Below are 21,230 nucleotides of genomic sequence, written 5' to 3' on the forward strand. Positions count from 1 at the left end.
TCTTTGTGCTTAGTAATGTCAGGGCTGCTTTACACTGTAAGAATCCAGTTCTGCTCTTCTTTGAGTCCTTCCCCACTGAACTTCAAAGAGCCTTTAGATCAAAACCGTGTGGCAGGATGGGTGGATTCCCTTCACAGCTCCTTGCTGCCCACAGCAACTGTGATGACAGACGGGCTTTTTTCTCGTCCTGGCAGCCAGCCCATGATAGTGCCCCCGTGATCCCAGATGCATCCTAGGTTCCTGGAGTCTGTCAGATGGATAATAGCTGTGTCCCAGGGCTTCACAGAGTGCAAGGAAGAGGGTGATGCTTTTCCCCATGAAGGAGACCTTTAGCTGTCAAAATAAATCACTGATTTCTTCCCCTTGGGTGAATAATTCTGTTCTCTTTATCTTGAATCAGGAGCTTTTAAGCAGAACGACTCTTGAAACTCAGAAGCTGGATCTTATGGCAGAGATTTCCACTCTGAAATTAAAGCTTACATCTGTAGAGAAGGATAGATTGGACTATGAGGACAGATTCAGAGACACAGAGGTGAGTAAAACCCAATGGAATAAATTGTGAAAGCTGTGTGTGTCTTCACATTACCTGAAGGAAACCTGAACCAGGCAAGAAGGGAATTCATCTTTAAGGTTAAAAAAATGTATCTCTTAAAATAAGAAGTGGCCCCTTTGTTAAATTCTGGTTTTACAAAGGAAGATTCCCAGAGCCAGTTTGGGATTCCTACCATCAGAGCTGCCATCCCTGGCAGTGCTCCCCTCAGGCATTTGCCCTCTATACACTGCAGGTCTGTGCAGCTGAACCTTGTTCATTTTTGAAGCCAGAAAGCTTCAAAACAGGTGGGCAAACCCAGTTTTTCCAGGAAACTGCAAGTATCAGGCTGAGCTTTGCTGCCAGGATGACATACCCATATCAGAAAAACCTTGGATCTGTCTGCAAAGCAGAACGAAGTTTTCTACTTCTGGTTTTGTAAACGAGCTGAAATGTCAGGTGTTCATATTGTGGATGTTCCAGATGTCCTTCATTTCTAGAAGGAAAAAAAACCATATTGTCATCACAGGAGCGCAAATTTCCACTTCAGTCAGTGGTTTCCCACCTCCTTAGTTTCCAGTGAAGCATCGTTCCTCACTTGTATCTATGAGCATAAGGAAAAAAGTTAGGCTTGCTTTTGAATTGCTTTCTTTGGACCTGAAGCCCACGGGTTAAAAATTAATTACTTGAATTGCTCTCAGATTTGAAAGTAAGTGATTCTGTGTGTGGTGACAACTGTGTGACAGCACATTTTCCAAGCTGTGGGATGGATCCATGTGCCTGCTGTCACCTTTTCCTCTGGTTCAGTAACAGGTCTGATTTCCTTCCTCTCTTTCTATCCTTATTTTTATTAAATCTAGTTAATCATAGAGTTCTCTTGTACTCCCCCTTTCTTTGTTTCCCCCCTGAACTGCAGTCTCTCCATAATTAAATAGCACAACTCACATACCAAGAAGATGGATGTGGAGCTACTGTTTCCTAGAAAAGTGGTTCCAGTGTGGGGAGCACACCATGCACTGCAACTCTATAAGCTGTGTGCAAAAGGCTATGAAGACCTTTCTCTTTGAAATACCTTGAAATACACTTAATGCCTTTGATAAAAATAAATTATCTTTAATTAGGGGCTATATAGATTTATTTCCTGGGTGTTTATGCCAGAACTAATGAACTATTACTAAAATGTTCCTCCCTCCCTTTGAAAACCAGAATGACGTAGTTTAGTGTGATAGAAATTGTTATATTGTTTCTTCCTTGCTTCAACACTTTATAGCTGTAAAAAGGCTTAGGCTTAAACACTGAAGGGGGTAATATATCTTAATTTCCTTTGGTTCAGTGGGAAAATGAATGGCTGATTAGTTGTAACTGTCTCAGCCCTTACAAAATCTCAAAGAGGTATTTTGGAGGCAGTGCTTTATCAGAATTACACAGTATTTTATTCCTGTTTAAAGTAGTAGATTATCAACTATTTTAGATGAGCTGAGTATTTAAATGAATATTTAAAATATTTGACCATAAAACACATTGTGGCATTTACGTGGAGTGTTCAAAATGGAAATAGATTCTTACCCAAACTGGGAAAGAAAAACTATGATCGTTGCTTCTGATTTTATTAGGGAAAAGAAAAAAACCCCATCATTGACATCTGACAACTTTTCTGGAGCTACTGGCTCCTACAGAATTACCATTCAAATTAAATCCCTGTATTATCCAGTTGTTCCTTATGCCTGTTGTTACACCTTCCCATTCCAGCTTGGTTGGTTACTCATGTTCTCCATTCTTTCTCTAAACAGATGCTTCACTGGGCCTTTCTGCTCTAGGATTTGCTGTCTAGATGTTCACAGCTTTTTCCCAAAGCTAATTGTATACTTAATAGAGATTTGTAATTCTTCTGTTCTTTAAATCATTCCAGTCTTTTCACTTTCTCAGCAGGCACCAGCATTATTTTCCTTAAGGAACATGGGTGGTCTGAGTTGGGCTGAGTTTATATAAGAAAATACCTTACAAGGGAGTTTATTTAGGGAGGAGTCCATAACCAGCCTTTGAAGCAGCAGCCAGAGGGTAAAACTGGCTCAGTCATGGGGAGATCTTCATAATTTAACCAACTCCAGTGTCCTTTGTGCACAGGAGTTTCTGAGAGGAGTAGTTTGTGTTCCCAGTGCCAGTAAGGAAAACCTCTAACCCCCACAGCTCAAAGTTATCATTGATTTTTTTTTTTGTGCACTTGCAAGGGAGTAATTGAAAACATTTTGGGGGCAAAGCATGCTGTTAGGACTTGTCTTGAACTTCTGTTTAACACCTGGGAGAAACTGTATGGTATTTTTTGGTCACCAGTTACCAGTGGTAAAGGATCTGATTACCCATGAGGTCCATAAGAAATTAATCAGAATAATTTAGTTTCTGCTCCAGGATCTTACACTCTTGAATTCTGGTTGAATTCACCCAGCAGTGAGTGCCACACAGTGTATTTTGACATTGGGTCATGCTGCAGGAGAGAAAAACCCTCCAAAATCAATTGTCATAGTGTCAAAGGTGACCATCAGATTTGGGAATAGAACAGAAAACTGAGAAATGGAGTCCCTGGATATCTGTGAAGCTCTGAGTTGCTTGACTTAGGTGGTGTGATTTTGTGTACAGAGTGCCTTTTATTGCTGCTTTTATTGTTGCTGCTTTCCTACCAATGGGTAGCTTTTGTTCTAGGGCTTTTACTGAATTTTCTCATTGTTTCTGGTCTTCTTTTTCCCTTCGCTCAGGATTTGATCCAGGAAATAAATGAACTGCGGTTGAGAGTGGGAGAAATGGACAATGAAAGACTCCAGTATGAGAAAAAACTGAAAACAACCAAAGTAAGTGAGGCTGAGGGGAAGAAGCAGAGGTGGGTCTAAGTCAGGCTTTAGGAGTTCATTCTCTTTTCCCTAATCCCTGCCTGCACCCTGCAAAACCTGAGTCCTCTCAGGCCCTGGGGTTTCATGGTTCTCACTTAACAGCAGGGGCTATTTCCATATGTCATGCTGTGGTTTTCAGCCTGAGCAGTGTTTTTTATGAAGGATAACTTACCTTGCTGTTATCAGTAAATTTATTTCCTGTTTAGACCCTTGTTTCACATGTGTCAAGAAACACGAGTTGCAGTACACAAGGTGTATGCCATAGTTGAGACCAAATTTGAGCATTTATTTTCTTCTAAGTGTGCTAAAAATAAACCACTTCTGAAGTGAAAACATTCACCTAAGTATTTCTAGCAGCCTGTTTCTCTGAGTGTCTAACTTCTCTTTGCCATTTAGCCTTGTCTCTTTTCTACCTTTAGTTTTCTCTCACTCCTCTGTCTCTGTTACCAGTCTTTAATGGCCAAACTTTCTAGTATGAAAATCAAAGTGGGTCAGATGCAGTATGAAAAGCAGCGGATGGAGCAAAAAAGCCAGATGTTAAAGGTGTGGTTAGTTTCTGGGGGACACTGGGCCTGTTTTGAATCCTTCATGTCCTACCCTTTTACAGTCTGTCCTGCATTGTGCTGTCATGCTCTGTTCTTCATTAATTGCTGTGTGTTGGTATGCAGTGTGCCCTTCCTTGTTAGAGAGCTCTTGATGTAGATATTCCTTGCAAACAGCTTTTATTTTGCATGGGAGAGGATTTTAGTGTTGTGAACTTTGCATAGGTTACACCTAATGGAATAAGAGTTGGGTTAAAATCATGCCCCTTCTGAGGAAAGATTGCCTTGTGTGTAGCTTGCATCCATTATTCAAGCAGAACTTTTTATCACCCTTTTATAGAAAATTTATTCATGAAAACTAACTGGAAAATAGCGATTCTTCTGTACTCCCCCCCGCCCCACATGTAAATTTGCATATCATGTTTCTAATTCAGGGGGAGAAATACACATTGACAGCTCTAGTTGCCTGTGGGTATAACAGCAGCTTCTCAAGTGACCAAGAAATGGTCTTATTTTGGAGGAACAGGGATCCTACACTGGCAGAAATCCCATCGAAATCAGTGCCACACTGGAGCACTGGAGAAATGTATTTATTGCCCAGCTGCTGTTGTGGAAGAAGCTTTGATTTCTTGACAATTTTAAGGTTGATCTAATTTTTTTTTAAATGATGCTTTAGAGCAAACATGAACCAATTACAGGAAATTCCATAGTTTGGGTTGCAGACATCGCTGTATATTTGCAACAGATCTTTTGAGGGTTAGCTCAGAAAAATACCTAAGCCACTATTTTCTAGTTTGGTTTATTCCTTTAAGGATTTAAAATGTCAGTTACAAGCTGTTAATGCCAAAATGCTGAGTCTTGCCTTGTTTTGCTTTGTTTACAAACTGAACAAATTAAATTTTCAGTGTTGGGTACATTTGCACTGAGGGCCCTGTCTTGATGATGCTGTTGCACAAGATATCCTCGGACATCAAAGAAACATGTTACTAAACTGGGTAGGATTTGACTCAAATTTTAAAAAGTTAAATGCATGGGGCTGTGCCAGTTCACTTGCTAGTGCAGATGGTTAGATCTAAGTTAAAATTTGACAGCGTTTTTCTAATACACCCCAGCTCCCCCAAAACACCATCTGTCTCATTCCCAAGAATCTCAGCTCCGAGCTTCCTTCCCTAGTGCTTGATCAGCAAACCCAAACTGTGGCAGAGGTACCACATTTGTGTCTGAACTGCTTTCCAGTGTGTGTGTCCATGTGCTTGGTGGTGTTGTGGTTGATTTTTCTTCCATAGAAGCAGTGGTTATTTCTGAAACTGTCCTCAGCCTGGTTGTTTGGCTTTGAACACGCAAAATGCCCTGTAAATACCAAAATAAATCTCTGGAGATTTTAACCTTTACCCTCATCATCTGCACTTTTTCTGTCTCTGCAAGGTTAAATAAATAAGAAAACTTTTTTTTTTTTAATCTTTACTATTTTTTCTTTAAATTTAGATGTAAAATCTCTTTACAATGAGACTGACAATTTCAGACCACTGGTTTTGCCCCCACAGGTCTGTTGTGATGTTCAGGGTCATTTTGGTGGGTGTAAATGTCAGGGGACCCTGGGTCGTTTCCATAGGCTGAGGATCTGCCCAATGTGCTTCCTAGAAGGGAATTTTGGAAACATCTCATGTGTGTGTGGAAGCTGTCTGTGAGTGACTCTGTGTCTGTTACAGGATGAACTCTCAGCTTTGAAAGACAAACTGGAGCAGAAGGAAGCCGAGGTAAAAAGGTTGCACGAAAAATTGGTTTGCAAGCTCAAAGGAGAAGGAATTGAAATCCTGGACAGAGGTAAGAGAAAAGAAGGCTCTGTCACCATGTCCTCCTCAGTCACCTCATCTGAGGTCGTGTCTCCATGAATGGTTGTACAGGAGAAAACTGATAAAAGCCTCAATTTTCTTAAGCTTTGTATTTATCTCTTGTAGTATATTTAGTGGGTGTTGACAATGCAGCTGCTGAAATTACTGTCAAAGCAAGTTCTTGATCAAATTTAAACTGGTCAAGAGATCCCTAGTTAGATCTTTGTGGCTTGTTTGAGGCCTAAAAAGATGCAATTTATATTGACCAAGAAGGATTTAAAAGAATTTCAACAAGTTCCCCAAAAGGTTGAAAAGGAAATTTTCCTGCCTGGGTATTTATGGGCTTTGTGCTACCTTTTTTTTATCTATGGAATAGCAAACTACAGACCAAAGTGTGATGTGGACCTACCTGTAAGTAGGTGAAATTGAGGATTGATTCTAGATTTGTGCACTGGTTAAGTCCAAATCTTAATTAGGCTTGAATTAGCACAAAAATTTTCCTTGCTAGGTAATTCTTTTATTTACTTGCAAAGAAGAAACTAAATTAGTATTTATTTAATTTTAGATTCAGGATTTATGTTACTTGAAACTAGAATTTTTTTGTTAAAGCCTCAGAAAAATTTTCCAGAGACTTTCTTAGCCCGCTGCAATTTAAATTCTGAATATATCTCGCTGGTAATTATTGCTGATTTTAAGATCATGCTTTCAAAGTGTGTTTTATAGAAAACAAAGCCACAAGAGATTAGTCTCCTCCCCTGACCTGAGGAGGAAAAGGCTTTGTGTAGATTGTCACATTTTATTTAATAAAATGATCTGTTTTCAAAACCACTGGTTAAAATCACTAAAAGTGACCACAGTGAGCCGTGATTCCATTTTTATTTAAGGACATTTAAATGCGAACAAGGTCTGATTTTATTGCATTCGTGACTACTTATATAGGGCTTTTTTTTCGTGGGGAGCTGCTTGAACTCCCACTACCCTCTGGTCCTCAACTTTAGTTTAGTTTTCAGTACAGCTCAGCAAAAGATCTTTTGCAATGATGACACATATTTTTTCTACCTTGGACCAATATTAAGAAGCATGGATTATCTGCCTCATTAGCTGAATAAAGTGAGGAATAGTTGACTCTTTTATTATCGGTGTTCTCTGAAAAGTTATTTAATATCATAACCTTCGTGCTAATTTCAAATCCAATGGGTTTTCCTGCACAGATGAAAATTGTAAAAAGAAGCTCAAAGATAAAAGTAAGGTTTCTGGTGTCTTTCCCCAAGCATTTGCATTCCAGAAGTGCTTTCCAGAATAGCTTCCTGCATGTGTTTGCAAAACTGCTTTAACAAACATGGTTAGGTTGCATCATCTATAACCCTTAGTTAGAGTAAAACTGGAGAATAAGAGTGGAGATATCACATTTAAAAACCAAAATTTTCTAAGAAAAGCTGATAGGCAAAGAAAGATTTGGTCTCAGGAAGACCCACAAAGCCGTTGCCTCTCAGTGAAATGCAGCTGCAATCCAGTAAACCAGATTTTCAGCCAGCAGAACTGAGGGAAAATCATTGGAACTGGCTCAGTTACTGGTTTAGTTTCTAAATGTCTTTCATCTGGAAAGCCATCCAGGCAGCTTGTTTTCTTCTTGCATTTCATTAAGGAGGAAAATGTTCTTCCTGCTCTGTTTGCTTTCCAAGAATTTTTGGGGAGTTAAAATAGTGTAAAAGGCTTTCTTGCCTGTGAGTTTGGTGAGAAGTTTGCCTGTGTTTGTAGCAAAATTTAAAGCTCACTTCATTTACACAAGGTGGATTTTTAGGAGAAAGTGGAGATTATTTCTATTCTCTTTGGATTTCTAGTCCAGAACACCTCCAGAACATACATATTTCCATGTATTTATACTTCTTGGTAAATAAGGATTATAGATGAAGTGCTGTTGTCTGTATTAAGGACCTTGTCCAAGTCAGAATATATATTTATTCTAGCATGACTGCTCATCACAGCAAAGACTTGTTTTATTCCATTGTGCTGTCCTAATTTCTACATCCATACTGAATTAAGGCTGTAATTAAGCATCACTGCCCAGTGCTTCCTTCATCATATCTATTAATCCAGTTACTTTGGATAGTGGGTTTTTGAGATGCCATTTGGGGTGTTTGTTGACTGTTGTAATGAGGATGCATTTTATTGCACTCCAAATGGAGAATTTTTTATTTCAAACTTTTTGTTTTGTAATTATTTGGCTATTTGAAAGGTGAAGATAGTGAAAAGTCAAGTAGTAGTTTTACTCTTGAGTTTTCCATTCTCTTAAATTCCTGAATTTAATAATTTCTTTGATAAAATTGTCAGTGAAGAGGTTTTGAAGAAAAGGGATTTCTTCTATATATTTCCATCTAACCCAGATTTTAAATGGCTTATGCTTTGTCTGTTAATTTGTAAGTTTACTTTCAGATATTACTGAATTGCTTCTAGGGTTTTTTTTGTTTTTTCTTATTTCCTCACAGTGTCTGGTTTAAATTGACTTGGAGAACTGTGTTGTGTTTTTAGATATAGAGGTACAGAAAATGAAGAAGGCGGTAGAATCTCTAATGGCAGCAAATGAAGAGAAGGTACAAAAGTCATTATTTTTTCAGTAATCATTCTTCAGATTGATTTATATCTCTAAGAAAACCTTCATGTATGAGCCTTTCACAATTCAATTAAAAACCAAGCTTCTAAAAATTGATGATTTTTTGTAGTCAGAAGCACAGCAGTGCTTTTAAGGGACTATAACTGAGCATTTATGAGCTCTGTGCATGTACAGAGGGTCCTTACAGAGTCCTTCACTGTTGAGTCATTGAATTCAGTGTGACTGCAATTTATACCGCGTTCTGAAAATGTAAAGAGCTCCATAAAAGTGCCATATTGCAGGTTGTGTTCTCGAAAGGGCTTTCTGTGAAGTAGGAATTGTTTTAAGGGATGGTTTTGTGCTTTCATATGCATGTACATTTTATAGGATGTTTTCTTTTGATCACCAAAGCCCTAAATCCTTTGTACATGGCCAATTTATTATACTCTACCTTTGACTTAACAAGGGAGCTTTCAAGGCCGGGACAATAATCAGGTGGTAGTTTTTGCTAAATACAGGTTTTGATACTACAAAACCTCCCAGCATTCTGAGTCCTGTCCCATCCACACTTCCCACTTCTTTTAGTCTCACAACCAGTTAAATTGAAGAATGTAGTTATTTGTATTTCTGGGGGAGGAAGCACAGTCACAACTTCCCTTTATTTTAGGATCGTAAGATCGAAGAGCTCCGGCAATCTCTGAACAGGTACAAGAAAGTTCAAGACATGGTGATACTGGCTCAAGGTAAAAAAGGTATTGTACAACCAAAAAAAATTAAACTCTGCCCTCATTTAAACTCCAGGTGCATTGTGGTAGGGAACTTAACTGGGAAACTGAAATGGTACCTGTAATTTATACCATAACATGGTCCATTCCATATGTTCTAAGACTGGTGGAGGTTTCCAGATCCAGCAGCTTCTGATCCCTTGAGGTGATAAGTGTTGAGCTGGTCAAAAGTTTGAGTTTGCCTGAGTTTGTTTAGGACAGACATGGGCTTGTGGCTTTTGTTGGCTGTGCAGGTGTTGGAGGTGGATCCATCCTCCATCTCCCTCTCCATCCTAGGAGAGGGATGCAGGAGCCTCCAGGGGTCCTTTCAGAGAGTAAGGATTGTCAAAAGCTGAGGAGCGAGGAAGCAAAGTATGTATTTTTGTGGGGCTGAGTGTCGGAGGGGTAGCAATTTTTGAACAGGTACTGTTTTTTCACACCTTCAAACACAGGAGGGTATTAGAACAGGCCTCGAGTCTCTGGGAACTGTGTTTTGGGGTCACTTCACAGAGCGTGAACAGAGATTTCTGGCAGTGAAAACTGGGTAAGAGAGGTTTTGGCTGTGAACAAACTTCGGCTTGTGTTTGCTTCAGGTCTTTGGCAACGAGTGTGAGATTTCTGCTAACTTTTTAGGAAGCCTTGGTTGTCTTTAACAACCAATCCAAGGCTTTGGCAGGACCAGGGCAGTTCAGGAGCAACGTTGGGAGCAGAGGATGCTGGATGGGCTTCAACATGAACGGAATGAGACACACTGAGTTTGTGGCAGGCTGCAAACACCATGTAGGCTGCTGCTAGCCCACTCTTGAGCAGTGGGTTGCATTTTTCCTATGGGTAACTTAGAGATAACACAGAGACAGCTTAAGTTGCAGGCAGACTTGACCTCCTGGTCTTTTCCTAGTGAATAAGAGAAAAGAAATATTTAGTATGAAATTCCAGAACATGGAGAGGAAATAACTACTCCAGTTTATTCAGCTTGTTGAAAGCAATCCCCCTGAGGGCATTTGCTGGAGTTTTTGCTGTTGGTCTATGTTCCTCCCTCTGTTCCAACTCATCTGTGTTGTGGTGGTTGGATTGGGAAGCTACACTGGCAATGACTTCCCTCCCTCTACTGTGGTCTGTCCTAAGAAAACCCAACAATCAAATCCTTCCATTTTTGACCCATAAATGAGAGCACCTTGCATGGGGCACAAGGGTCATCATGTATCCAGAAATAAAGCCAGCAATTTTCCATGTTCTCTCCCTTCAGGCAAGGAAAGTGACGGTGAAGACTTGAATTCAGGGTCTGTTTCCGCGGTTTTACTGGACACACCAAGTCTGACTGACCCAGAGAAAAGCCCATCCCCAACCCCAGTGACAGCATCTCCAAACCACGATGAGTTTAATGTGAATATTCATGAAGAGGTGTCTTTTTTCCTTCCTCATTTAATGCCCTTGGTCCTGGAAAACCTTGTTTTTGCTGATTTCATACTGCAGATGCCAAAACTCAAGTTTCTGAAAATACTTCTTTTCTGGGTTGCACAGTTTGTAGTAATGTCTCATATACTTTTGGAGAATGTAGTTTTCTTGTGAAAGCTACTGAGGAGTTTGAATTAAATTTATTTTTCTTAATCATCAAATGGGATCGGTAGACAGCACATAGCTGTATTTGCCATGAGAATGGGTCTAAACTACTTTTCCTATCAAACATATAGAAATTAGTTTTCATATCAAACACAGCTATTTTAGGAGCTATATTTGGCAGGAACTTGAACGAAACAAGTAAATAAGCAGGACTTATTTAATATATCCTGTCCTATTTATTACATTATTGCATCCATGATAAGTATGTTGTGGTCCAATATCTGATTTTTGCAAACAGATTTTCCAGTAATAAAACTACAGATCTCTTCTCTTAGAAGTCTGAGTCAGAGCAGGGTCTTGACTTACATGAATGCACTATGAAGAAAATTAAATTAAATTGAATGTTTAGCAGTTTTTTGGTATTCTCTGAGTGGCTGAGGACAAGTGTAAACCTGAAAAGTGAACTACCCTTCATGGTGTCTGTGATAGAGACAGATTTAGGAGGCAGCCTTGGGAGACTTGGGAGATTTTTGTCTGTGCTGTAGCTTATCTGTGCAATGATTCGTGTTTTATCTTCAATGCCATCTTTCAAATAGTAAATCACTGTATTACAATAGAAAAAAACCTTTTGAAACCTTATTTCAGACCCTCCTTTTCACAGTTTATCTGTTACTCTTTTTTCATATATGACTCCTTCATTTCAGCTCAGAAGAGTGTAACACATATTCTTCATCCTTTTCAGAACTCCTTACAGATCCACACCAGTATTTTACAGATTTCAATCCCTTCTTTTTCATCAACATCCAAGAGCTCAGAAGCTGATGCAGAGAGAGTGAAAACACAACCTAGACCAGATCCTGCAAGTGAAATGAGGTATTATTATGGTTTCCATGCATTTTTCAATTGTAAATCCAATATTCTGGGACGTTTAATGAGGTTAATAATCTGTAAGTGACTGAATTGTCAAGACATTAAGTCAGTTAAACAAGACTAGCATTCATCTGAGTAGCTGTAGCAAACTAAGCTAATGTTCATGAAGTGCAATGGTTAAATCCTTCTCGGTAAGCAAGGAGTGGCCTTCACCTTCCACTAGCATTTCTAATCCTGCACCCTCCTTGCCCTGAGAGGAGATGGAAAAGCACCCCAGACTCACACCTACACAAGGGCTGTGCTTGTGTTTTTCTACTGGCTCCAAATCCCTGGCTTTATATAAAGGAGTATCAAACACTAAGAACCCAGAGGCAGGAAAATCTTATTGACTTTAAACAATCATCAATCTTAGTGTGAAAAATCAGTGCAAGCTCAAGTTGATGTGGGATTTTTCCATTCCAGTCAAGGAAAGCATCCTGTCCAGAAGACCAGCTTGGCTTTGTTTCTGCTGTGCCTCATGCAGCTTGTCTTTATCTTGAGCTCACCTTTGTCCTTTATCTTTCACAAGACTTTCCACCCTGAGGGGAATATTTGCCATGTGTTAGTATCATAAGAGCTGAAGTGAAAGCACAATTAAAGCAGTCTGAAATGATGGGATTTCTGTCCAGCAAAATATTTTTTCTGTATCTTCTTTGTTTTTACAGTGAAGGAAGATCAGCAGGTTCCTCCCCAGAAACTCATCTGTGTGATAGTCCAGTGTAAGTACCATAATCAAAACTGTTTAGGAGACATATATTTATATATGATTGTCAACTTGAAAACCCCAACACCCCCCCATATTTTACACACACATATAAACACGTCAGCTAATTCCAGCAAAGATGGGATTTAGTGATGGTGGGTTTCTGAGCTTTCTTGATCATTACTTTCCAGTGCTTTGTCTGTGCACAGTTACTTTCTGTTACATCGGTGTAGACTGTCAGTATACTCTGAAATTTATAGTTTTCCACAGTACACACACATTTGATTTGCTTTTTTCTTTTGATAGTGGGGGAAGGGTGATGAGTGGATTAGAATGAGAAAATAAAAGCCCAATTCTGCTCCCCTTATGTTGGTGTAAATATAGGTAACTTTATAAAATTCAGTGTTTCTCCGAATTTATTTGTGGTTATGAGAAAAACTTTAATGGTAATTTTCTTTTCAACCAGACTTGAGCGTTCTAGACTGTAAATCCCACCAGAAATTGTGGGATATCTGCTCCTAAATGGAAAATAGAACCAAAGTTAAAATACTAAAACACTCATACTTGGCTTCTCTAAGTATTAAATTAGTCAAAAGGCAGTTGCTAAAAATACTGTTTTTCATAGCTTTTGTTTGTATCAATTCCTTTGCCTGTGTAACTTCTGCTTGTGCTTCTGAAAATATGATGTTAAATAAGAAGCCAGCAAAATCCAAAGGTGGGCATTGTGTCACTGAAGCATCAGCAGCAGTAATTATGGTGTAATTAAATTTTGTGGTCTTTGATTACTGCATTGATTGTCTTATTTCAAAGCATCATTGGTTTTAGTGTATCTCACCATGTTTACAGTGCTTTCTTTAAAGCTGGTTCCTGTGTCTCAATCTTAGCAAATTTAATTTCAATAACTTAACTTTGTTTTTATGTCGTTGTCCCAGAACTTCCTCGCTGCAGAAGTCCAGCAGTCTGAGCAGTTTGAGGAAAGAGCCATCCGAAGTGGTAGGTTTGGCCTCCTCCCTCCCATCCCCTTAGGAATAGGACTGACATCTCTTTTGTGGCAGTGACCCCATGGATGCTCTGTTGCCACCTTCTGGGAAATCCTGAGTCAGAGCAGAGGTCGTCATGTGTTAGCAATGGTCACATACATGTGACATCTTCCAGAAGAAAATAAGTCCCACTACCTCTTCCTACTTGAATAATTTTTGAAGACCATGTATTTAATGCATTATAAAATCCAGTCTGGGCTGACTATGTTTTAGGTGGTCAGGAACAAAAATATTGAGCCATTATATGTCTAGCAATAGCTTCAGTTTAGGTTTCTCTAAGTGACCAAAAGCAACAAACCTCCAGCAATGCCATCAAATCAGGGTGATTCATGTGCTCTTTTGTGACAGCCTGGACTCCTAGAGAGAGAAGCTCCTGAATTCCCTGACACCTCCTGTGTCTGACAGCATAGGAGGGGTGTTGACAGGAATGAAAATGTAACCAGGATTTTATGATGAGAGCTGGAGTTTATGGGTTGGAGGCTTTTGGTTCTTTGCTTGGACAGCCAAGGAGTAGAGGATGTGGATGTTTCTACCCTGTCTGATTCCTCTTTGGGTCCTCTCAGACTTAACATTCTGCATATCCCTAATTATGTGCACAGCTAATCCTTCACAAAGTAAACCAAAGCAACTTCCATGTCAGCTCACTGACCTCAAAGAAATCCTTTAATCTGTGTGAAATACAGCTCCGAAGAGATTTATTTTTGGGGAAAAAATGTGCAGGGAAGGGTATTTCATTTCAGAATTTAACTCATAATGAATGCTGGCTGTAAACCATGGCATTTTAAATGTCTGTCTTAATCTTTCCCAAACAGGACAGAGACCCTGCCCAGAAGCTAACAGAGGTAACGTGTGTGTGTCTTTACATGGAGGAACAGGGGCAGTGAGTGGGTGGTGAAAGACTCCGTGATGTGAAATGACCACACACAGTTCCAGAGGGGGAATATGCTGCAGAAAAGATAGTGTGGAGTCTCTTGAGTGTCATCATCACCTCAGTGTCAGTGCTTAATGTCTCACCCTTGCCTCCTCACACATGGATTATCTTCCAGTCTGTTTGAGCTTAAGGTTGCCCTCCAAGCTAATGTTTCCCCCACATATTCCACCACTAGATAATTAACAAAGCTAACCATTAAGTATTTTACTGACTCTGTAATTACCTTTGATTAGTGTATCTTTAAAACCCTTTGGATTTCCCAGTTGTTTCTGTGAGTAGGAAACTATGTTTCCGAAAAGACTGTCCTTGCAGAACAGTTACCCCATATGGCCACAGCCTGCATTTGTTACCTATAGAAAGACCTGAGCAAGGATGACAGACCTCAGATACCACTTGTGGGGTGAATGCTGCATTGATTCAGCAAAAGCCAAAGGATTGTATTTGGATTGTGAATGGGTTTTCTTCCTTCTTCTTTTTTAAAGCAACTGAAACAGCCAGCAAAGTTAAACTACTGCTTTAAATTGGTTAACTGGAGTGTCTGCTGTCTCTCCTGGTATTTATTCTCCATGCTTGATACATAATTTCCTCTCAGTTTTGGCAGGAGACATCATCAATTCATCCATTAATTCAGCAATTGCAGAGCAGTGATGGAAAGAGCTCTGACACTTGGCAGAGAACTGATATACCACAAGTGTCTTGTCTCTCTGCTTCCCACTGCCCCTGCAGCTTCCAAAGGGGGAGGCAGAAATCCTGGAGAGCTGGAAAAGTTCAAAGCCTTCCAGGACTGTATTTTACCTTTTCTATACCTTTGAGCCAAGCTTGCAGAAAGTGAGGAACACCTTAAAGAAGACAGGTTACTCTTAGCAGGTAGTGATAGTAATCCTGGGTCCTGAACATGTGTCATGGTTAAACTCCAACTGAAAACAAAGTACCAGGCAGCTGCTCCTCACTTCCCACTCCATGCCCTCTCTGCCCTGGTTGGGATGGGGAGGAGAATCAGGAGAAAAAAAGGAAAATTCATGGGTTGAGATAAGAACAGTTTAATAATTGAAACAAAGTAAAGTAATATAATAATAACAGTAATAAAAGGGAGAGAAAGAGAGAGAGAGACAAATGATGCACAATGCTGTTGTTCATCTCCTGAGCTACGATGGGCTCCCCTTCCAAGTAACTCCCCCAATTTATATACTGGGCATGGTGTTCCATGGCATGGAATGTCCCTTTGGCCAGCTTGGCCATGGATATCCCTTTGGCCATGCTCCCTCACAGTTTCTTGTGCATTTCCTCACTGGCAGAACCTGGAAAACTGAAAATTCCTTGACTCAGGGTAACCCCTGCTCAGCAACAACCAAAACATCCATGTGTTACCAACACTGTTTTCATCTTGAATCCAAAACACAGCTACTAGGAAAAAATGAGCTCTATCCCAGCTGAAACCAGGACGACGTATTCAAATGAAGATCTCGTTTATGTTTTTCTTTGCAGATTTTACATTTTTTTCTTGTAGTAACACATGAGAGGGACTTCCCAGGTTTTCTGTCAGCGGTCACTGTGCAGTCCCTCTCAAAAGGCCTTTTGCAATTCCCTTATATTAAATCTTTATTTCCCTAACTTAAGCAGGTTAAACCTCCTGTGGAAGGTCATAGTTTTGCAACCCTGCCCCCAAAGTCTCCCTTTCATGGTGGCACGGCAGACGAGGACAGTTTTGGTACCCGCAAGGCCAGATCCTCCTTCGGCCGAGGCTTTTTCAAGATAAAGAACAACAAGAGGACTGCAAGTGCCCCCAATCTGGGTAGGTACCATGCATCTGCATGCAGACTCTGTGCATTTTGAAGGGCCTTAGCAACACCTGTAGCTTTCTTAAAAAGCAGGAAGGCCAGCCTTAGTCTCACTGTGACTTTGTGGCATTTTTCTCAGTAGGATGTTTAGGAAGTATCAAACAACAAGAAAAAAAAGCACTGATGTGATGAAGTGTTTCATCTGGTTCAACTTCTGCTGTGATGTTTCCCCTGGGACCTTGCAGGGGGTTGCTGCTGTTTTGAAATACTGGCTGTCTGCCAGTAGTTCACACAGGGAATTTATGGTTTTTTTTCTCCTCTAGCTCCATCCTCAGTTTATCTTTCATAAGATATTTCATATGTGCAGAAATGGAGCAGCAACACTTAGTCTTCCCCTTTATTTTATTTGTATTTAAACAGCTTTGCAAAAGGGATGGTGACAACAGGAACAGGATTGGCAAGTCATTCAAGCTTAGGTAAATTTTTGAGCTATAATGGAGGAGAGTTGTTTTGGTGTTGTTATTTGGTGACATTTGCATATGACAAAGAAATAAAATGTTCTGCTTAATGCAGAAGTTTTTGTTGCCATCACCTGAAATCCTCCTTACATTTACTGCTCTGCTGTAGCAGTCCTTCCTTTAACACTGCTGATGCTTTTGAGAATGCACGCAGGATCACTCTTGAGGAGAAAAGAAATGCAGAAAGAATCGTGCCTTGCAGAATATATCTCTTAAGGAGTCTTTCTGCTGTGCCTTTTGCAACCGGACTTGTCTATCTTGTATTGGCCTTTTTAGCCACCACCGCGCTTGTAACAAACGTGGGTAGAGCCCTTCCCAAATCTTTGTTTGCGAAGCCCAGCCATGATGTAGCAGTCCTTCCACTGTTGTGATGAAAGCATCCATGAGTCTTGGCATTCAATCTACTGCCAGTCACCTAAAGTTTTAGTTTCTCTCTTGCACCAAATTTAGGGATTTAGCGCTCTCTTTCAGAAACCTGAAGGGGGATAGCTTCTGCTTGTTGAGCAGAAGTGTCTCCTGTTCTTACTTATCCCCAAGACAATTTTAGACTTTTGTTCAAAGCAAGTAACATACCCACACATTGATCATACATTGCCCATATTTTCCTGTGACACACAACCTGGGAACTTGCTAGCTCCCAGTCTGTTCTGAGGGTTAGACTCTTTGCTTTGGTTTATTTAATGTGTGCTTTTGTGAGATCACCTGTTTCATCCTGGAATCAATGTGTCTAACAAAGCGGAGCGCTTGCGGCTGTCGTAAAGGATTGGAAGATAGGTCATGTAAATCAGGGCCCTGTGAATTTGCGTAAGTTATTTATGTTATCCAGGTCTCAGTGCTTCCATCAGCTGCTGTCCAGATATTTGCCACTGCACAGGAGTCACACTCAGCCCTGAGTGTGTCCTGAAGCAGGTGACCTCACTGCACCGAAGTGACTGCACAGAGCTCTGCTCCATTTCCTTTCTGTGCAAGGGGATTAGCAGTGGATTGGTGAATTAGCAGTGAATTTGGCATTCATGTGGCGCCTGTGTCTCATGTACCTCACTCCCTTTGTCTCGTATTTTGTTGACTTGTTCTGAACTGTGTTTTCCCTTGTCCCTCTGCGTGTCCCCTCCTGTTGTGTGTGCCTTGTTTGGATCTCTGAAGATCGCAGTCGAAGTGCAAGTGCACCTACCTTAGGTACAGTAATCCTGCATGTCTTGCCTCTACCAGCCCTGGGCTGTGGCTGCTGCTAATGGCTGGTTATGGCCACACACTCCTCAAACACCAACTACACACAAGAGCTCTGCACCCAGACATCTTCCCATCACTAAAAGGAGTTTTTGTGTAACATCTGCCCTCTGCTAAAAGTCAGCTGTGCCATTTCTCAGTGGCTGCTACTAATGAGAGAGATTGCGGGTTAATTTGCCATGACTTTGAGCCCAAAGTTCCCCACAGACCCAGGGAGCAGCTGAGAATCGGTGGTGTTTAAATGCCAGAGGCACCTTGGTGCTCCCATCTGTCCTGGATCCACTGGAAGAGTTTAAAGAATGAGGAAGAAGGGAATGTGGGAATGGCCTGAAGCTGTGTCAGGGGAGGTTCAGGTTGGATATCAGGAAAAGGTTCTTCCCCCAGGGGGTGACTGGGCACTGAACAGACTCCCCAGGGCAGTGGGCACAGCACCAAGGCTGACAGAGCTCAAGGAGTGTTTGGACGACGCTCTCAGGCACAGGGTGGGATTGTTGGGGCTGATCTTTGCAGGGCCAGGAGTTGGACTTAATGATCCTTGTGGGTCCCTTCCAACTCAGCATATTCTATCATTCTGTGATATTTCCCAGGCATTTGTTTAGGGGAATTCCAGGGGGAAGGGTGAGTAGTTCCTCTTCTAAGGTGTAGTTATATTTATTATATAATAAAAAGCGACAGATAATTGGGTCAGATGGTGAAGGAGCCATTCACAGAATGAGTAAAAACCAGTCTTGTAATGTGAGCCTTCCCTGAGTGGTTCTGGGTGGTGAGCCCTGCAGGGCCCTGCCTTAGCCAGCAGAGCTGTGTTGGTTGGGGTGGTGGTGCAGCCACGCAGGGTGTCCCTCACTGACAAAGGGACCAAGTGATCTGAACCCTTCAGTTTCCCACGTGTGACCCCTTATGTGTCAGCTGTTCCAAGATGTAGTGTCAGTGCACCAGAGGGAGCCAGGAATGAGGAGCAAACATTGCAATACCCGCAAATCTCTGCTACTAATGCACCCGACCTTGTCCTGGTATTCTCTCTCTAGAATGCTGTTTAAATGTGTTTTTTTCCTAAACTAGCACTTCATCTTACACAAGTAAAGCAAAAACCACGAATGCCACAGCCTGATTCCATGTTAGTGCTGTCTCCCACTGGCAGGATCCTTGTGTTCCATAGTGGTCAAACTGAAGTGCCTGGAAAGAATCTTTTATTTGACCTTGTTGCTTCACTGCAAGGTTTGACATCTGAAGCATCGGGGGAAAATGGGACATGTTCAAATGTATTCTGGCTGAATCATCTAAACTTTGCCCAGCAGAAGGACCCACTGGCAGAGCCTAAATGTTTTTGCTGGTCATGCTCTGCCTTGATTCATTGTTTGCTTCCCTTCTGGAAGTCTGAGAGTCCATTTCAAAAACCACTGATGGTCATTTAATTACACAGCCATGTTAAAAGACGGTAGAAGTGATTACAGGCCTGACTGTCAGCCCGCTGCAGACTACCTTGCCACAGCTGCTTCATCTGAACAAGCTCATGCTGTCACTGTTCCCCAGCAAGTCACTGCCATAAACTCCTCGTGGTAGTTTTATTCAGCTGTCTGGCACTTGCTGGCACACCTCTGCTTGTGTAGCCTAGTAGATATTGCAGTTCTTTTAGTTTTCTTTTTAAATGCTCTTAAAATTGTTTTTTTCTCTGTTAGTTTAGCTTTTGTGACAACTTTCCCTTTGGGGACAGGAGCCCTCAGGTTTGTTGTTGTAGAAAGCAGCTACAGATCAAAGATTTAATGGTTTTATAGTGGGTGATAATGTGTGGGGTCTCTAATCAGAGGTGCTTTGTGCATCACTCAGAAGATCTGGTTCAGACAGAGCCTAAACTCCCTGATGTTCCTCTGCAGAGGAACAAAATATTCCACAGTTTGCAGAAGTGAGGGGAAAAGGGCCTTTCCCCCAGAGCAGGAGTTTTATTGCTGGAATTTCTTTGCCATGGGAATGAAATACTGCAGGTTATTGGGAAAGATGTCTGCAGGGAAATTATTTGGTTTTCTGTGCTGTGGAGAATCCTGGTTTGGTTCCCTGCCATGGCACTGAATTGTTTCTGGGCATCCATGTGCCTTGGCTCTGTCTGTGAAAGGACTGTAGGAGCACTCCCTGAGGAAGAGTAAACTTGGGATTTAATTGACTGATTGATTAAGGAGGTATTTTTTGCCCACCTGGTGCAGAGCATTGCCTTGGAACGTTACCAGCCAGGCCCACGAAGGAGGATGCATGTTGTTTCTCCTAAATTTTCCCATCCCTCTTTGCCCCATTTTCTTAATATAGTGGCTCTCAATAATTTTAGCAGGAGTCATTCCCAAGTTCAGGAGTGTGTCTGTACAGTCCCGCACAAGTGGGTCTTGACAGAGATGTTGTTTTCTAACAGCTGAGACGGAGAAGGGATCTGCAGATCACTTGGATCTGGCTGGCTTGCCCCCCCACCCAAAGGAAGCAGATGGTCTACAGATGACACCACCTTCTCCAGATTCCAGGAAAAAGACCAGGGGGATCAAAAAGTTATTTGGAAAGTAAGTAAAAGACGAGAGATGACCATTCTCCAGAGCTGGGGTTTGCTGGGAACACATCTTCCCTTCAACATGTGGCTCCATGATTTCCTGTCCCAAGAGCAGGAGCCTGTGTAGCATTTTAGAGAAGTAACAGCAGGTCAAGGGCAGGTGGAAGAAGAGCTACAAGCCCTGTAGGAGATCTTGCCTACATTGATTGCAGTTGCCTTGTCCTTAGCCAAATGTGAACATGCTTACCTCCTTTAAACCAGGCTTAGGAGAAGTCAGTCTACCACCTTCAACCCCGACGACATGTCCGAGACTGAGTTCAAACGAGGAGGGACGAGAGCGACGGCGGGGCCACGGCTGGGCTGGTCTCGAGACCTGGGGCAGTCTCACAAGTAAGAAAAGTGGTGCCAAGTGTGCTGGGGCTTGATTTCCCAGCTCAAAGGAGAAGCTCAGTGCCAAACATTCCCTCTCCTGGCTCTCCTTTGAGAGGTGATCTTTGTGGGGTTTGAGGTTGGGTGGGTGGTGGGGTTGTTCTGCTGAGCTGCAGGAGTGCAGCTTCTTGGTTCTTATTATATTTTCCATTTTACACAGAGGAAGGAGCATTTGCTACACACAAGTTGATCAGCCTCTTTGCCTTTAATTGTTACAGAATTGTTTGTCTGTTTTCATTGAACCAGGACGTGAGCCCTCACGTGGCAGTGACAGATACTCCTCCAGTACCTTTCCTGCTGCACTTCCAGGGATTAAAGGCTAAAGTGAAGCAGTATGGTCTCTCTTCGGGGTTTTAGCCATGCTAAGCAGTAGAGGCGGTTGGTTTTGGTAGTATTTATTGTGATAGTAGCAGCAGATCAGCAGCAATTAGCACTTCATGGTGCTGATGATTCCGAAGGAAACACATCACAA

General features: G+C 41.5%; 1 protein-coding gene across 17 annotated transcripts in view; it reads left to right on the top strand.

Annotated features, from left to right (window-relative positions):
* The window catches only part of PPFIBP1 (PPFIA binding protein 1), a 100,913-nt gene that overhangs the window by 63,978 nt on the left and 15,705 nt on the right, over positions 1–21,230 (top strand). For 5 of the 17 annotated variants that reach the window (XM_051772380.1, XM_051772378.1, XM_051772387.1 and 2 more), the window contains 16 exons: positions 401–532; positions 3,280–3,372; positions 3,862–3,954; positions 5,663–5,777; positions 6,997–7,029; positions 8,315–8,376; positions 9,043–9,127; positions 10,386–10,540; positions 11,442–11,572; positions 12,274–12,327; positions 13,244–13,304; positions 14,164–14,193; positions 15,900–16,074; positions 17,722–17,754; positions 20,201–20,342; positions 20,591–20,719. In XM_051772380.1, the coding sequence (XP_051628340.1) occupies positions 401–532; positions 3,280–3,372; positions 3,862–3,954; positions 5,663–5,777; positions 6,997–7,029; positions 8,315–8,376; positions 9,043–9,127; positions 10,386–10,540; positions 11,442–11,572; positions 12,274–12,327; positions 13,244–13,304; positions 14,164–14,193; positions 15,900–16,074; positions 17,722–17,754; positions 20,201–20,342; positions 20,591–20,719 (1,523 nt within the window). The remainder of the gene's footprint in view (positions 1–400; positions 533–3,279; positions 3,373–3,861; positions 3,955–5,662; positions 5,778–6,996; positions 7,030–8,314; positions 8,377–9,042; positions 9,128–10,385; positions 10,541–11,441; positions 11,573–12,273; positions 12,328–13,243; positions 13,305–14,163; positions 14,194–15,899; positions 16,075–17,721; positions 17,755–20,200; positions 20,343–20,590; positions 20,720–21,230) is intronic. The other 12 variants (XM_051772382.1, XM_051772388.1, XM_051772385.1 and 9 more) reach the window with 10 other exon arrangements.

This window comes from Manacus candei, unplaced genomic scaffold (genome assembly GCF_025592945.1).
Source record: "Manacus candei isolate 608988 ecotype Guabito, Panama unplaced genomic scaffold, ASM2559294v1 h1tg000153l, whole genome shotgun sequence".
NCBI classification, from domain to species: Eukaryota; Metazoa; Chordata; class Aves; order Passeriformes; family Pipridae; genus Manacus; species Manacus candei.